Source organism: Plecotus auritus, assembly GCF_963455305.1.
Source record: "Plecotus auritus genome assembly, chromosome: X".
Taxonomy (NCBI): domain Eukaryota; kingdom Metazoa; phylum Chordata; class Mammalia; order Chiroptera; family Vespertilionidae; genus Plecotus; species Plecotus auritus.
The window spans coordinates 115494787-115513582 of NC_137784.1; the positions used below are offsets into that span (position 1 = coordinate 115494787).

The 18796-nt window shown below is 46.4% G+C and overlaps 1 protein-coding gene across 5 annotated transcripts in view; it reads right to left on the bottom strand.

Annotated features, from left to right (window-relative positions):
• Window positions 1-6956: 6956 nt before the first annotated feature.
• The window catches only part of ARHGEF6 (Rac/Cdc42 guanine nucleotide exchange factor 6), a gene marked incomplete at its 5' end in the record, with an annotated part of 144493 nt that continues 132653 nt past the window's right edge, over window positions 6957-18796 (bottom strand). For all 5 annotated transcript variants that reach the window (XM_080652835.1, XM_080652834.1, XM_080652833.1 and 2 more), the window contains 2 exons: window positions 6957-9290; window positions 10449-10503. In XM_080652835.1, coding sequence (XP_080508961.1) covers window positions 9150-9290; window positions 10449-10503 — 196 coding nt within the window. In that variant the 3' untranslated portion in view covers window positions 6957-9149. The remainder of the gene's footprint in view (window positions 9291-10448; window positions 10504-18796) is intronic.

An 18796-nucleotide genomic window follows, 5' to 3' on the forward strand; every position in this document is an offset into this window, starting at 1 on the left:
AATCCTATTATTAACTGGTACACCAGGTAAACAAATTGAGAGACAAAAATCACATAATCATATCAGTTGATGCAGAAAAATTATTTGACAAAATCCAACAACCTTTCTTTTTTTTTTTTTTTTTTTTTTTTTTTTAAATATATTTTATTGATATTTTACAGAGAGGAAGGGAGAGGGATAGAGAGCTAGAAACATCGATGAGAGAGAAACATCGATCAGCTGCCTCCTGCACATCTCCCACTGGGGATGTGCCCGCAACCAAGGTACATGCCCTTGACCGGAATCGAACCCGGGACCCTTCAGTCCTCAGGCCAACGCTCTATCCACTGAGCCAAACCGGTTTCGGCTCCAACAACCTTTCTTGATAAAAAGTCTCAGGAATGTGGGAATAGAGGGAGCATATCTCAACATAATAAATGCCTTGTATGACAAACCTACAGCCAACATCATACTCAATGGGCAAAAACTAAAACCATTTCCCTAAGAACAAGAATAAAACAGGGATGCCCACTTCAACCACTCCTGTTCGACATAGTACTAGAAGTGCTAGCCATAGTGTTCAGACAAGAAGAAATAAAAGGCATTCAACTTGGAAAAGAAGAAGTAAAAGTGTCATTATTCACAGATGACATGATATTGTACATAGAAAACCCTAGAGTCCATCAAAAAACTACTAGACCTATAAATGAATTTGGCAATATAGCAGGATACAAAATTAACACCCAGAAATTTGTGGCTTTTTTATGTACCAATAATGAACTCACAGAAAAAAAAAGTTTAAAAAATCCTATTTACCATTGCAACAAAAAAAATTAAGATACCTAGGAATAAATTTAACTAAGAAGGTAAAAGACTGTACATGGAAAACTATAGGATGTTGAAAAAGAAGATAGAGGAATATACAAACAAGTGCAAGAATATACCATGTTCATGGATTGGTAGAATCAACATCATTAAAATGTCCATACTACCCAAAGCAATCTATAGATTCAATGCACTCCCCATTAAAACACCAACAGCATATTTCACAGACCTAAAACAACCTCTCCAAAAATACATATGGCATAAAAATCTTAGAAGAATCCATAGGCAGCAAATTATCAGACATATGTTGTAGCAATATCTTTACCAATTCAGCTCCTAGAACAATGGAAACTAAGGAGAAAAAAAAAATGGAAATACATCAAGATAAAAAGCTTCTGCACAGCAAAGGAAACCATCAACAAAACAACAAGTGAGCCCACTGCATGGGGGAACATATTTGCCAATGTTATATACAATTAGTGGCCCGGTGCATGAAATTCATGCAGGGGGGGTTCCCTCAGCCCAGCCTGCACCCTTTCGTAATTGGGGACCGCTGGATCCTCACCACTCACCTGCCTACCTGCCTGATTGCCCCTAACTGCCACTGCCTGCCTGCTTGATTGCCCCTAACCCCTCTGCCTGCCTGCCTGATCACCCCTAACCTCTCTGCCTGCCTTCCTGTTCACCCCTAACTGCCTCTGCCTGCCTGCCTGATCTCACCCCCAATGGCCCTCCCCTGCCTGCCTGATCTTGCCCCCAACTGCCCTCCCCTGCCAGCCTGGTTGCCCCCAACTGACCTCCCCTGCTGGCCTGATCTCACCCACAATGGCCCTCAACTGCCGGCCTGATCTCGCCCTTAACTGCTCTCCCCTGCTGGCATGATCGCCCCTAAATGCCTCTGCCTGCCTGATTGTCCCTAACTGCCCTCCCCTGCAGGCCTGATCTCGCCCCCAACTGCCCTCCTTTACCAGCCAATTTGGTTCTGATTGGTTGGTTTCTATTCCAGTTAGCATCAAAAGCTCCACCTCCTAGGCAGCCACTGGCTCCTCGCCTTCACCCAGATTTGGTTCTGATTGGTAGGTTTCTATGCCAGTCAGCATCTCTCGGCCTATCAACGGGCCTGATAAAAGAGGTGGGGCTGATCAGCAGCCTCAGTGGAGGCTCGAGAGAAAAAGAGGCATGGCTACTGGCCAGACCCTGAGAGAAAGAGAGCAGCAAGGGCTAATCAACAGTTGCCATGGAGGCTACGGTTCAGACCCTGCTTCTCTCTCCAGGCCTTTCTTTGGACATGATCCACAGCCCCCTCAGCAGTCAGTGCTGGGTCGCAGTGCCTGCAGCGGTGGGCAGTCAGTGTTGGGTCACCACGGCAACCCAGCACTGATTTCTGGTTGGTCAAGCTTTCGATCATTTTGGGTGTTACGGACCCTGGGTTTTTATATTCTATCTAATAAAGAAGAAATATACTAATTGACCATCATGCCCTCACAAAGATGGCAGCACCCACAGCCATTAAGGAGGGAATATGCTAATTGCCTGCCACGCCCTCATAGATGGAGGTGCCCACAGCCACAAGATGGTAGTGCTCAGTCCCCTCAGGCCTGCCGGGGTGGCAGGCACACGGCATGGCACGGCCCACCCCCAGGCGGGTCCGGCCACTCTGCACACTTGCCTGTGGAGTCCCCCAGTCCCCTCAGCCCCCCAGCTGCCCAGTGCCAGTTCGAGGTGCAGGCAAGCCTCGGATGTCAGCTGCCCAGCTGATGCCCGAGGCTCAGGCAAGCCTCTGATGTCAGCTGCCCAGCCGCCCAGGGCTGCCCGAGGCACAGGCAAGCCTCAGATGTCGGCTGCCCAGCTGCACAGGACTGCCCGAGGCTCAGTTAACGAGGGCTGCTGGCAGTGGCAACAGCAGAGATGTGATGGGGCATCACCTTCCCCTGATTGCTGGGTCATCTCCTGCCCCTAAGGGCTCCCAGACTGTGAGAGGAGGCAGGCCAGGCTGAGTGACCCCCCCCCCCCCAGTGCATGAATTTTCATGCACCAGGCCTCTAGTATTAGGATAAGGGTTTAATCTCCAAAATTTATATGGAACTCATACAATTTAACAAAAGAAAGATAAACAATCCAATCAAAAAAAGGGTAAAGGACCTAAATAAAGACTTTTTGAAAGAGAACATACAGAAGGCCAAGAGACATATGAAAACATGCTCAAAGTCACTAATCATCTGAGAGATGCAAATCAAAATGACAAGGAGGTTTCATCTCACACCTGTCAGAATGGCTATCATCAACAAATCAATAAACGAAAAGTGCTGGAGAGGATGTTGAGAAAGAGGAACCCTCATGCACTGCTGGTAGGAATGTAGACTGGTGCAGCCACTGTGGAGAACAGTATGGAGTTTCCTCAAAAATTTAAAAATGGGATTCCCATTTGATCCAGTGATCCCACTTCTAGGAATATATCCCCAGAAACTAGAAACACCAATCAGAAAGGATATATGCATCCCTATGTTCATAGCAGCACAATTCACCATAGCTAAGATTTGGAAACAGCCTAAGTGCCCATCAGCAGAGGAGTGGATTAGAAAACTATGGTACATCTACACAATAGAATACCATGCTGCTATAAAAAAGAAAGAACTCTTACCATTTGCAACAGCATAGATGGACCTGGAGAGCATTATGTTAAGTGAAATAAGCCAGTCATAGAAAGATAAATATCACATGATCTCACTCATTTATGGAATATAATGAACATAAACTGATGAACAAAAGTAGACCCAGAGACATAGAAGCATCAAACAGACCATCAAACCTCAGAGGCAAGGCAGAGGAGGGTGGGGGATGGGGTAAAAGATCAACCAAAGGACTTGTATGCATGCATATAAGCATAAAAACTAAACTGGACGCAGACAGTCGGGGTGTGAGGGCATGTGCTGGGTGGGTGGGAAAAAATAGATACAAAGACAGAGAAGCATCGAACAGACTGGCAAACCTCAGATGGAAGGTATGGGAGGGTGGTGGTGAGGGGTAAGAGAGCAACCAAAGGACTTGTATGCATGCATATGAGCATAACAAATGGACACAGACACAAGAGGGGTGAGGGCATGTGCTGGGGGGTGGGAGGGGCTGGGGAGAGGTCAATGGGGGGAAAGGAGACATGTAATCTATATATCCTATATAATATAATCCTAGTATGCTAAGTGTCCTGTTGTTCCGTCGTCCAGTCAACCAATCAAAGCATAATATGTTAATGACTAGAGGCCCAGTGCACGAAATTCATGCACAGGGGGGTGGGGTTGTGTCCCTCAGCCCAGCCTGTACCCTCTACAATCTGGGACCCCTCGAGGGATGTTGGACTGCCCATTTAGGCCTGACCAGGATTGGGCCTAAAAAGGCAGTCGAACATCCCTCTCACAAACCAGGACTGCTGGCTCCCAACCGCTCACTTGCCTGCTTGCCTGATTGCCCCTATCTGCTTCTGCCTGCCAGCCTGATCACCCCCTAACCACTCCCCTGCCAGCCTGATCAATGCCTAACTGCTCCCTGCCAGCCCGATTGCTCCTAACTGTCCTCCCCTGCAGGCCTGGTTGCCCCTAACTCCCCTCCCCTGCCAGCCTGGTCATCACCAACTGCCCTCCCCTGCAGGCCTGGTCCCCATCAACTGCCCTCCCCTGCAGAACTGTTCCCCCCAACTTCTCTCCCCTGCAGGCCTGGTCCCCCCAACTGCCCTCCCCTGCAGGCCTGGTCACCCCTAACTGCCCTGCCCTGCTGGCCTGGTCCCTCCCAACTGCCCTCCCCTGCAGGCCTGGGTCACCCACAACTGCCTTCCCCTGCCAGCCATCTTGTGGTGGCCATCTTGTGTACACATGGGGGCAGCCATCTTTGACCACAATGGGGCAGCCATCTTGTGTGTTGGAGTGATGGGCAATTTGCATATTACTCTTTTATTAGATAGGCTATGCTAAGGTCACTCAACCACTCACTATGACATGCACTGATCACCAGGGGACAGACACTCCAACCAGTAGGTTATCTTGCTTCTGGGGTCCGGCCGATTGGGACTGAGCAAGACGGGCCAGACACACCCTGGAGTGCTCCCACAGTCTCTCCCTGACTGGCCAACCTCTTGTGTCACTCCCTGGCCCTGATCGTGCACCAGTGGGGTCCCTTGGCCTGGCCTGCACCCTCTCACAATCCAGGACCCCTCGGGGGATGTCGGAAAGCCAGTTTCAGCCTGATCCCACAGGTCAGGCCAAGGAACCCCACTGGTGCATGAATTCATGCACCGGGCCTCTAGTACTGGTATAGAAGGCTAATATGCTAAGTGTCCATCCTGGTGATGACATCACATAGCAATGCCCGGCTTCCTCTCCCCAGCAATGACTAGCCTCCTTGCAGTTTCTTCAGCCCAGAAACACAACTTGCTTTATAGTCAGGGGGAATCATTTTACGCTTTAACCAAATATCTGTGAAGCATTTTCCCGTGCCTCATCTCATTTGATCCTCACAGAAGTCCTGGAGTAGGTAGATAGGAGACTCAGTAAAATCATATTGTCTTTTCATTAGCCGGAAAGTGGAGATTTAGAAAGCTTAGAAACTTGACTTGACTGAAAAGAAGTAAGAAATGGTGGATCTTGAAAATGACTTCACATTTTCTCACTGTGCAGAATATAGTCAAACATTGCTGCAGTTAAATATTTTACCCTTTGTTCTCCCTGTGTGATCTAAAATAATAATCTGCTTCATGTTGATATTTACTGCTGTGTTGCTGACAATTACCTGAAAGAGAAGTTGGGGTGCTTCACTGGGCTGGAAAAAGTTTAGCTAAAGCAGAAAACAGGTCTAATTAAGCAAGTTTATTCTCTATATATAAAAGGCTAAGTTGACTCATGCATGTGCCATACATATAAAGCTCTCACTGGTGCCAGTCGCATGCATTTCAATCTGTCATTGTCGATCATGAATTTGGCTGACACTTCTATTATAGAGAAAGGGTCAATAGAGATATTAAAATATTTCTTCTAATTAATTTCCTTTCAATGTGCACGAATTCATGCACCAGGCCACTATACTTCAAATAATTTTAGAATTTTAAAAAAGAAATATATGTTTTTTAAAAATAGTGAATACCTCATAGGGTCATGTGGATTACATGAACTTAAAACTATGTAAAACATTATGGGGCCTAACACAGAGGAGGTGCAATATTTTATCTATTGCCTCAGAATAAAAAAACAAATCTATGAAGATATCTCAAGCAGAAAAGTAATATGAGGTATCTACAAAACTATTGGCTACAGAAGTAGAAGTCAGGGGCCTGCCTTCGGATTAACGGTTTTGCGGTCATATCATTGCAATTATGATCCAAATATAGTTTAGGAAGCTGCTGCCACTTCTGTCATCAGCACTGCTGCCACTGGTTCCTCACCCAAAAACTGTGGATACACACACTGGAATGTAGAGTACATAAGCCACCAACATATCCTTGCAACTGCCTGCCAGCCAGCAAGCCCTAGGAAGATATCCTCTGCTTAACTGAAGGCTTCCAAATATTGTGCAAAAGCACTTCATTACCAGAACTGAAAATGTATCAGAACCCACATTGTATCCAGAATCCTAGCTGCAGGGGAGTCTGAGGTGTGTATTTTTTTTTTAGCCTTGGGGGCGGGGGACATAAAAAGGTAGGAATGGATGCTGAGTAGAAACAATATCCAGAGCATCTATCTTTAGATAAATATATCCTTCCTGACTCTTGATACCAACATTCCAACTATGGTCAAAATATAGGATACCACTGATTGGCAAAATCCTACAAAATACAAAGAGGGATGGGGATAAGACTAAAGATCAAGGAATAAGCTTGATCAGGAAAATGGATATTTTTCTAGTATTGGAATGCAAATGGTGAGAAATACAGACAGTTTATAGGTTCAGGCCAAAAGAAGAGGGTGAAGTTAAGGAAGGTTCTATCTCAAGGCATGTATTATTTGTATAAAGTGGGGAGCAAATATCATATGCCCTGGGGGTCCTGATGATAATGAAACAGGAAAGAAAGTTGACATAGCATGAGAAATCTTTCTGCACACCAGCTAGCTAAATAAAGAAATAAATGAATGAATGAATGAATAAAATTGATAAAACACAGCACTTATTTTATAAAGCATTGTTATTCTTATTTATTGAAAATGTCAATTTTAAAAGTTCAAAATAAAAACAAGTTAGAAAATTTGAGCCTGTGTAAGAAGGGACATGACAAGAGGAACTGAAAGGCCTCCAAGGGCAACAGTTTAATTACAGGGTAACAGGAACCCATTTATAGAGTATTGTAAACAACACAACTATGGAGACACTGCTCTCAGGTTAACATGGCTTCATTTCCTTTATATTATTTTTTAGTGTGTGAGCATGGACACCACTCTGCACAAGCTTCATTATCCAGACAACTGAGGGCCTCTCATCAGAAGGGCCAAGTCCCCAAAACATGCATTTATATATGTCACTCTAAATTAAGACCTTTCAATATTTTAAGCTATACCTTATCAGCTAAAATATTTTGTAATCACAAAAATGTTTCCTTATGGATATAGTTTGCACATTTATTGCAAGCCATTGACTAACCACAGACAGAGCAAATGCTAAGATCTGTGTTGTTTTTAATTTTTAGGTGAAGGGTGGCATATCTAAACTGCTGTACTTAAAAACAGAACAACAGCCAATTCTTAGACATCTTCACTCTTCAGCTTCCAAAGACAGCTGTGTGTGGTTGGCTGATGTTCGACAACAGGAATAGTCTATTTCCTGTGAATGGTTAATTTCTGCTGTGCAGAAAGCAGTCAACAGTCCCATACCATGCAGCTATCAGAACTTGATACCTCCAGTACTAGAAAGAAAAAGGGTTTAGCAAGCTGCGAGGTTCAAGCTTCAAGTTTGGTTTCTAAACAATATTTGCAAAATCCATATTTATAGGCACCTTTCAAATGTATCTGGAAGACATCCCTTTGCCTCTTTTTCCAGTGATCTTCCCCACCTGGCTAAATTTCACCTCCTTGGGAGAAGTGATTTTCAATTGGGAGTAATTTGGATATATGCTACTCTTCTGTGACCATCTTCTAAATCTGGTATGTCACAGCTCTAATTTCTGAGATACTTACTAAGGCAATTGTTTGATTCCAGGAGAAACTTGAGTAAACCAGTTCCAAATAATCTGCTTCACTAACCAACACACAGCTACTAGAGGGGCACTTCCCGCCCCCCTTGAATATACAAACTGGACTAACAGCACATTTCTACAAATAATGCTTAGAGGCTGATGAATATTATGTTTCTCATAACATATATGGGAGAGGAATAATGTGAATTAAAGCTGTCTGCTGGGATACAATATCTCTTCAATGGCAAATTGTTTAAAGATGAGAAGTTGCAATTTTAATATGCAATGTAGATACCTGCTCACAGTCGATATTTTTTAAAAGTAAGCAAAGTACAAGCATACTACTTTACACACCACTTGGTATGGTAGGCTATAAGCACTGAGGAAATATAAAACTTACAATGAGGCAGAAGGGTAGGGAAAAATTCTATTATGTATTGGAGAAGAGGTGGTCAACTCCACTGCTGAAGGGAGGACTGTCCAGTGTAATTTGCTAATGGATTTGGTGTTGGCATGAATGACCCATAGAGCTTTTGACCCACAGAGTTAAAATGTTAACCAACACAAAAGGAATAAGGGTGCTACTGTCTTCTTGGTCTTACAGACAATATCAGGTAGTAATAAAAAAAAATGCATTGAGGGGTGGCAAATGATGGTCCAGGAAAGGTAGCTGGATCATTGGGCTAATGTGTTTGTCTTTCACTATACTCTAGTCATAACTCAAAAAGTTTTGTTGTCAGTAAATTTGGTACTGAGGGGCTTCCAGGTACAGGAAAGCATTGGGGGAAAAGTCAAATTCACCTTTAATAATCCATGGCTATTAGCTTTGTGATAGTAGCCAGCCCCAAAAGGGTAATTAATGGTTGTTAAAGAGGCACTATGAATTCAAGGCCATCAGAAGATCAATTAAGTCATTTGCTTACATTAGCTTTCCTTTTGTTATTGAATAGAAACGACACTGGGGAGACTTCTACCACCACCTCTTGCTTTTATCCCTGTCCGGAAAAATGTAACCAACCAACCAATAACAAAAAAAACAAAACAAAACAAAACAAAAAACCCAAAAACAAAAAAGAGGAAAGGGGGCTGACTCAAATACAAAATAAAAACCAAGGATGTGAGCAAACTGAGCCAAATCATTCAGATGGACATTTCAAGATGCACTGAAGGCACACTCTGCCCAGGTACACAGTGATGGTTATGGAAGAATGGAGGTCTTGTTACTGGAGTCAGCCCGAATACACTCATCAGTTTGCTTCAACAGCCTCCGAACCAGCTTTTCTAGGTCCCTTCTTGATTTCAATTCTTCTTCCAGGCATTGCTTCATTCTTTTATTCTCCTATGATGGGAAAAGACTTGATTACCAAACAAAGGGACCCCTTCTCAGGGCTCCTCCTGCTCATCCTCTTGTTGGCCTTCACTACTGACTACACTTTTCTTCCTCAAAATCCTTTCTCTCAGCTCCTAACACAAGGCAGATTCTTGATTCTGCTAGCTCTCTCTGACAAACCTTTTGCATTCTTCTTCCTTGAAATACAAGCATTCTCTAAGGCTCTGTCCCTTGCACTCTGCTAATTCAATACTCTTTTCACTTGGTGTCTATTCTCCTTCAACTCAAGTATCTTTTAAGAGGCCTCCAAAATCTCTCTGGTACTTATTTCATCTCATCTCATGAACACTAGGTCCACAGTCCCCAATCCCAACTTGGTATTTCCCCCTAGATATGTTTCAAGCCCCTCAAACGCATTATGTCCTAAAGTGAACTCTATCTCCATCACCCCAAACTTCTCTTCCTTTTGCGGTTGCTGATCTCCATGAAGGGAATCACCATATCAAACTAGATACCAAGGTAATTAGCTTCATCTTCAATTCCTGGCTCTTTTTTAATCCCAAAATCACACCATCATTTTCCACAGGCTCTAACTTTGCAATGTGCCTTCCTTTACATTCGTTTTACTCCACTGTAGCCTCAGTAGCACTACCTCAGGTCAGAACTTCATCATGTCTCACCTTGAGTTTTGTAATAAGTCCTAACTGGTCTTTCAGAGTCTGGTCTCTCTTTCTTTCAATCCATCCTTTACCCTATCACTAGGTACAGTCAATCCTCAAACATAAGGAAGTGTGAACATCATGGAGCACTGGATCACATCTGCACTGGATTTATGATTATGATTTATAATTATGATTTATAATTCTGATTACATGCTCACAAATTACTTATCTTTTCTTAAATTCTGTTAACAAATATCAGGAAGCATGGAAGTTTTAAGTAAGTTTTGGACCCTATTGTAAATCACTAAATAGGTATAGAAGCAAGCCTCAGAAGTTTCTACCCAAGACCACATAGTAAAATCAACAAAACCCACCTTGATGACACAAGGAAAATAAAAATCCCCACCTCACCATTTTGTTCCTGGACCTTTCCTGAGAGCATCTATTGGTGTGTGACAAGGAAGATGGAGTTATGATATGAGAAAAAAGACTTATATTTCATTACCTGTTTCAGTTCTTTCACCTCATCCTTCAAGGCATAAACAGTGTCAACAAGGCTCCTAGAACATAAAGTTCAGAGATTAATAGCTGGCACTGGAGTATTGTTAAGTAATACTTAACAAGAAAAGCAGCTTTATAGAAATACAGACCCTGAAAAACAGTGGATTTTCTACCTGATCGGAGAAGATGCTGCTATTAATTGTCCTTGTGTTCCTCGTTGTTATGGGCTAACCACCATCGCCACACATGCTCATGCAAACTCCATGTCATTGCACCTTTCCTATACTTCTCTCCTCCTTTGCCACTCACTTCCCAGCTTGAGGATTTACAAAAAAAGAACCTAGGGATTATCATCAGGTTTTTTATTTCTCTTTTGGGGGCAGGAATAAACATCACCTAACATATAATAAGTATCACAGGGCCCTACCAATCCTACAATATCTGTGCTATAGCATTGTTTTTGTCACCTATCTGACCCAACATGACCCTACAAGACACAAAAGCAGAAGCATTATTTCTAGAAGATCCCATCTACCTATATAAAACCCTAATATGCAAATAGACCGAACAACCAGTTGCTATGACATGTGCTGACCACCAGGGGGCATGCATGGAACATGGCAGGCGTCGGCCATGGCAGGATGGTGGAGCAGGCGAGTGGGGTGCCAGACCAAGGTGGGGCACTGGTCACTGTCATTGGGACGAGCTTCTGGTGTTTACTGAAAATTCTTTGCTCCCACATGCTGCAGTCCCTCCCAGCACTTACATCTGCTGCTGGCACCAGCCCCGCTTGAACCCACTGCCAGTGCCGGAGCCACCACTTGCACCATTGCTGGCACCAGCCCCGATAACTTGGCACCATCAGCAGGTGCAAGTGGCAGCTGCTGGCCTTGATCGCCCCTCAGGGCTTCTCTACCTCCTCCTGCTCTAGAGGGGTTATTGGGGCCAGCAGCCACCTCTCACAGCCACTGCCAGAGCTGGCCCTGATCGCTCGGCGTTGTCAGCAGGTATGAGTGGTGGCTGCTGGCTCTGATTGCCCCTGAGGGCTTCTCCACCTCCCCCTGCTCCTGAGGGGCAATTGGGGCAGCAGCTGCCGCTCACACCTGCTGACAGTGCCGGCCCCAATTGCTCTGCACCATCAGCAGGTGCAAGCAGTGGCTGCCGGCCCAATTGCCCCTCAGGGCTTCTCCACCTCCCCCTGCTCCTGAGGGGTGATCAGGACCAGCAGCTGCCACTTGCACCTGCTGCTGGTGCTGGCCCTGCTCACACCCACTGCCGGTGCCAGAGCTGCTGCTCGCACCTGCTGCTGTTGCTGGCCCCAATTGCTCAGTGCCATCAGTGGGTGCAAGCAGTGGCTGCCAGCCCCAATCATCCCTGAGGGCTTCTCCACCTCCCTCTGCTCCTGAGGGGCAATCAGGGCAGCAGCCACTGCTTGCACCCACTGATGGCACTGGCCCCGCTCCCACCCACTGCCAGCACTGGCCCCAATTTCTCTGCGCCATCAGTGCGTGCGAGCAGGACTGGTGCCATCAGTGTGGGGGAGCAATGGCAGCAGGAGTGGGGCTGCTGGCAGACAGGGGATGGGAGGCCAGGGCAGGAGGGGCCAAGCGGGGGCACGGAGGATGGGCTGAGACCCGCTCCTGTGCCCACCACAGCCTCACAGCCCACAGTTCCTTTCAAGGTGCACGAATTTGTGCACTGGGCCCCTAGTATATTCCATGAAAGGATAAAGCACCCTAGCTGAGTTGTGAAGCAGTCATTTCTTCTCTGGTTCTTCCTGGACAAGGACTTTAGAGATCTGGGTTCCAGGTCTAATCCTACCACTTACCAAACCATTAACCTTGGGTAACTAGTTCCTTCTCATTTTCTCTTGGTCTTTCTTCACATAAAAAATGTGGATAATACCACATTCCACTGAAAACACGAAGTTTTAGGAGGGATTAATATAGTTATGATAATAATAATAATTATAGACCCTCCCTCCGCCCAGTCATCAGATGCAGGTGGGCCCCAAGTCTGAGATCCATAAACCTGGCAAACATTGCTCATCCCACCCTGGAGTCTCCCTGAGATGCTGCTGCACACAACTTGGACACCAGACCAAACATCTTTCACTAGCTGTTTCTCACAAATTGCTGGCCTCAGCCCACACTGCAGACTTTAGCTAAAATCTATCAAAAGTCCACAAACACAAAAGAAGCAGCAGCTGGATTTGGCACGCCCTGTTCCTCTTTCTGAGCATTCCTAAGCCTGGCACTAGTGGCAGCCAGCCACTGTTCATAGCATAGCTTCTCCCAGGCACCTCCACACCAAGGAAAGGAAGCTACCAACTGCAAATCACGTTGTAGATCCTACCAGGTGGCCACGAGCCAGGCACAGGCAGTGGCTGGCATTGATATCCATTGGAGACCCACCTAAGAGGCCCCAGAATCAATACACCTAGTGGCCAGCTTCAAACCACACAAGGCTACCACCCAAATAGCTCAACAAATGACACACCCAAAGGGTGGATTTGGCAGGCACCAGAGCCATGATAAAGCAAAATCCACTCCATAAAGTCGGACCTTAGACAACAGCTTATCCACTGCAGTCACGGCCAGTCAAGTTAGCCTGAAGATCAATCCCACCCACTGATGTGCTATCAACAATCAAGGCTGAACTATAACCAAAGGCCTCACACAACCTGCATAAGGGACACCCTTGGAGTATCTAGCTCAGGTGACCAGGGAAACTGTAACACTGGACCCCACAGGACACCTACTATATAAGGACACTCTGCCAAGACTTGGAAGGCATAACAAATCCACCATTTAATAAACGGAAAATAACACATGGAGGCAGCCAAAAAGAGGAGACAATGAAACATGTCACAAATGAAATAACAGAACTCCAGAAAAAGCACTAAATAAAATGGAGAAAGCATAATACCAGATACAGTGTTCAAAACATTGATTATAAGGATGCTCAATGAATTTAGGGAAAGAATAGATGAACTTAGTGAGAACTTACAAAAAGAAATAGAAACCATTAAAAAGAACCAGTCAGAAATAAAGAGTACAATAACTGAAATGAAGATTACATTAAATGGGAATAAAATAACACGTGAAATGGAATCAACAATAGATTAGATGAAGCAGAGGATCAAATCAGTTATTTGGAAGACAAGGTAGCAAAAAACCTAATTGGAACAGCAAAAATAAAAAGATTAAAAAATATGAGAATTGTTTAAGGGACCTCTGACATAAAATCAATTGTCAACATTTGCAACATAGGGGAACCAGAAGGAGAAGAGGGAGAGCAAGTGATTGAAATCCTATTTGAAGAAATAATGATGGAAAACTTCCTTCCCTAAATTGGTGACAGACATGAAAGTCCAAGAATCATAGAGAGTCCAAAACAAGATGAATTCAAATAGGCCGATACCAAGACACATCCTAATATATAAAAAGTGAGGGGCCATCAAGCCCAAAACAGCTGGAAGGACAAGCGAACACAGGCTGTATGGGGCGACAAGGCCAGCAGGGGGGTTAGTGAGGGACAACCAAATGACTGAACAGCAGGCTGCATGGGGCAACTAGGCCAGCAGGGGGGGCAGTAAGGGGTGACCAGGCCAGTGGGGGGGCAGTTGGGGGCAACCAGGCTGGCAGGGGGGCAATTGGGGGTGGCCAGGCCAGCAGGGGGGGGCAGTAAGGGGTGACCAGGCCTGCAAGGGGGCAGTAAGGGGCAACCAGGCTGGCAGAGAGGGCAGTTGGGGGCGACCAGGCTGGCGGGGGGGCAGTAAGGGGTGACCAGGATGGTGGGGGGCGGGCAGTTAGGGGTGACCAGTCCGGCAGTGGTGGCAGTTAGGGGCAATCAGGCAGGCAGGCAGGTGAGCAGTTAAGAGCCAGCGGTCCCGGATTGTGAGAGGGATCCTAGATTGGAGAGGGTGCAGGCTGGGCTGAGGGGACCCCCCCCCCATGCATGAATTTCATGCACCGGGCCTCTAGTCTATATATATAAAAGCCCAGAAACCAACCGGCAGAACAACCGGAATGACCAGAACAACCGGTTGCTATGACGCCCACTGTGGCGAGCGAACTGGCCAGATCTGGGGGTGGGGCTGCCTGGGCAACCCCCTGTGGCCCCTCCCTCCAGCTGGCCCCACCCCTGATCGCCCCCCCTACTGTAATAGGGGGCAGGGCTGGCTGGCCAACCTCCTGCAGCCCCTCCCTCACCTGGTCCCACCCCTGATCAGCCCCCACACCCTGATCTGGGGCAAGGCCAGCCGGCCAACCACCTGTGGCCCCTCCCCCAGCCAGCTCCGCCCCCAATCGGTCTCCCCACTCTGATCAGGGGCAGGGCTGGCCGGCTAACCACCAATGGCCCCTCCCTCAGGCCATTGGTTCCTGATCGGCCCCCCACCCCATTCTGGGGCAGGACCAGCCGGCCCACCACCCACAGCCCTTCCTCACAGCCAACCCCACCCTTGATCATCCCCCACCACCCTGATCAGCCTGCAGCCCCTCCACCCAGCCAGCTCTGCCCCTGATCGCCCCCCACCAACCTGGGGTGGGGCCAGCCAGCCCACCACCCACAGCCCCTCCCCACCCACATTGGCCCCCCAACCCCAATCAGGGTTGGGGCTCGCTGGCCAACCTCCCACCATCTCCTCCTCCTGACAGGCCCATCCCTGATCCGCCCTGATTGGGGCGGGGCTGGCCCGACCCCACCCATGCACAAATTCGTGTCGTGGGCCTCTAGTTTCTATATAAGGGGCGTTTCACACAAACTGCACTTCAGGGAGAAGCCTGAACTAAGTTGCCTGCTTCTGCATTGAACTGCCTTCCTTCATGGTGTTTCTTCAATCTGAGCCATCCCTTATAAAGTAGTTCCTGGAATCCTATTTCAACCAATAGGACTGAGGCTTTCCCCATATAATAGGAGTTATGCAGCTATATTTCCATCAGTATCTTCCCTAAAAAAACACAGTGTCTCCATTCTGACCAACCAGAATAGTGCCTTTTGGACCAACCAAACTGTGAAGATTTGGAGTCCTCATTTGCATGAGGACAACCCAATCAGGGGCCAGAGGCAGGGACTTCTGTCTATATGAATCTGCTCCCCTCTGACTCAGAGAGTGCACTTTCCCTTTCCACCAAAGATGAAACATAAAAGGTGTCTTACTGGAGCAGAGCACAACTGTCTATCTGGAGAGAGGCTTGGCTCCAGGCTGCCTGGCCCCATTGCTGGCTCACCCTAATGCTTCACAGCTGGGCTATTTCACAGCTGTGCTGCTTCATAACTGAGCTATAACACGTTTGAGCTGTTTGCACTGAATAAAGTTTCCTTCTTCATTGTACCCCAAATTGGGAATTCCTGTTGGTGTTGAATTGATGCCAACAACCATCAGTTGACATACTCACACTATATAAAGAACTCATACGACTTAATACCAAAAAAACTAACAAACCAATTAAAAAATGAGCAGAAGACATGAATAGACATTTCTCCAAAGACAACATACAAATGGCCAATAGATATATGAAAAGATGCTGAATGTCACTAATCATCAGAGAAATACAAATTAAAACCACAATGAGATATACCTGAAACTAACAGTAAATAATATTGAATATAAACTAGAATTGAAAAATTAAATTTAAAAAACATTGAGATATCACCTCACACCTGTCAGAAGGGCTATCACCAATAAGTCAATAAACAATAAGTGTTGGTGGGATTGCAAATTGATACAATCAGTATGGAAAACAGTGTGGAGGTTCTTTGAAAAATTAAAATTAGAACTACCATATCGCTCAGCAATCCCACTTCTGGGTATTTATCTAAAGAAATCCAAATCACTATTATGAAAAGAGATATGCATCCTTATGCTCACCACAGCATTATTTAAAATAGCCAAGACATGGAAGCAACCTAAGTATCCATCAATAGACGACAGAATAAAGAAGTGGTACATATACAATGGAATATTACTTGGCCATAAAACAAATGAAATCTTATCATTTGTGACAACATAGATGGACTTATAGGGTATTATGCTAAGTGAAACAAGTCAGATAAAGAGAAATACCATATAATTTCACTTATATATGGAATACAAAATAAACAAAATAGAAACAAATTCACAAATACAGAGAATAAACTTATGGTTGATAAATAGGAGGGGTGTTGGGGGCTGGGTGAAAAAAGTGAAAAGATTAAGAAGTACAAATTGGCAGGTACAAAATAGTCCCAGGGACGTAAAGCACAGCATAGGGAATATAGTCAATAATATTGTAATAACTATGTATGGTGCCAGGTGGGTACTAGACTTATTGAGGATCATTTCATAAATTATATGCATCTAACCATTATGCTGTACTCATGAAACTAATATAATGTTGAATGTCAGCTGTAATAATTTATAAAAATTTAAATAACATAATTATAATACAACTAGTGGCCCAGTGCATGAAATTCATGCACATTAAAAGCGGATTAATTAGAGGAAATAATTTAATATTGCTATTTGCCCTTTCTCTATAATAGAAGTGTCAGAGATGAAAGAAAATTAGTAAAATGTATATGAAAACCTTCCTCCTGTCAGAGTCTGGGGCACACCACGGGACCCAGCGTCAAGAACCCACCCACCCACATGCGCCTCAAAATCACGTGAGACCCAGACCCGGCCACCCCCCCCACTCACTTGGATAGATCCAGACCTGGCTAGTCCCACCCTTGTCAAGCCCCGCCCAGGAGGGAACATAGCCTCAGGTCCCCTGGCCCGGCGCCAGGATGGGGGACGTGGCCTGAGGTCCCCCAGCCCAGACCGGGGTGGGGGAGCATGCCTTGAGGTCCCCTGTCAAGCCCTGCCAGGTGTGGGACATGGCCTGAGATCTCCTGTCAAGCCCCACTGGGTGGGGGCATGGCCTTAGGTCCCCCATCAAGCCCCGCCAGGCAGGGGGGGGCGGGGGCGCAGCCTCAGGTCCCCCAGCCTGGCACCAGGAGTGGGGAACAGCCTCAGGTCCCCTGTCAAGCCCCATTGGCAGGGGGGTTCAGCCTCAGGTCTCCCCTGGGCGGGGGGCATGGCCTGAGTTCCCCCGACCCAGCACTGGGGGTGCACCTTGAGGTCCCTGTCAAGCCCTGCCAGGCAGGGGGATGCAGCCTCAGGTCCCCTGGCACGGTGCTGGAGTGGGGGGTGCGGCTTGAGGTCCCCCAGCCTGGTGCCAGGGTGGAGGGTGTGGCCTGAAGTCCCCTGTCAAGCCCCACCTGGTGGGGGGCACGGCCTGAGGTCCCCCGGCCTGGCGCTCGGGCGGGGGGAGCAGCCTGAGGTCCCCTAGCCCAGCACCAGGACAGGAAGCGCACCTTGAGGTCCCATGTCAAGCCCTGCTGGGTGTGGAAGGCGGCCTGAGGTCCCCTGTCAAGCCCCATGGGGGCGGGGGAGTGCGTAGCTTCAGGTTCCTTGCTGATTGCTTATTAAGGCTCCTTATGGGAACTTGGCCTAAGCTGTGGGTGCAGCCATCTTTGTGACGGAGTGATGGTTAATTAGCATATTCCCTCTTTATTAGATAGGATCATTTATATTGAGTGATTACCATGTGCTAACCTTTATACACACTTATTATTCCATTTAAGCTCACAACAACCTGAAAAGTATTACTATCATACCCATTTTAAAGATGAGGAAACTGAGGCACAGATAAATGAAGGAACTTGCCCCAGGTCACACAGTCAGCAAGTAGTAGAATTTGGAGTTGAACCAGGTTTGTTCTTCTCATAAGCCCAAGTGCTTTACCACTTGGCCGTATCACTCCGTACACCAGATGGAAAAGTGTTGTACACTGATGACGCCCAGCACTTTGAAATATGCTGTCTGCTGCAAATTTTGGCTTGATTTCAGAAATGACTCAAGTTTAAACAAATGAATTATTTTGCTACTTTGTGTTTATTTTATGAGCCATAAGTTATTTAAGCTGATTTTCCCCCATTAGGCCACCCTCACTACTGTGCAAGGGTAGGCCAGGGACAGAATCACCCTGAACCTCAGTTTCCTCATCTGTAAAAGTGGTGGAAAAAATGCTTATCTCACTGATTGCTATAGGATTTTAAATGAGGTCATGTTGGTGAAAAGTCCAGTGCTTGACTCAATAAATGTGAGAAGCATCCCTCTAGGCAGGGAAATTGATGCCATGGCCTTCCCAGGTGCCTCCTACATCCATGTAGAGTGATATTCATATGCATCCTGAAGCACCTTACTGTATGGGGGAGTGGGCTCCAGGGGCAGCCACCATGAAGAGAATTCTGCCCCTGTGTCTCTCCTTCCCCCTTCCCTTTGCTGGGGGACAGCCCTCCCAAGGCTGCAACTGCATGATC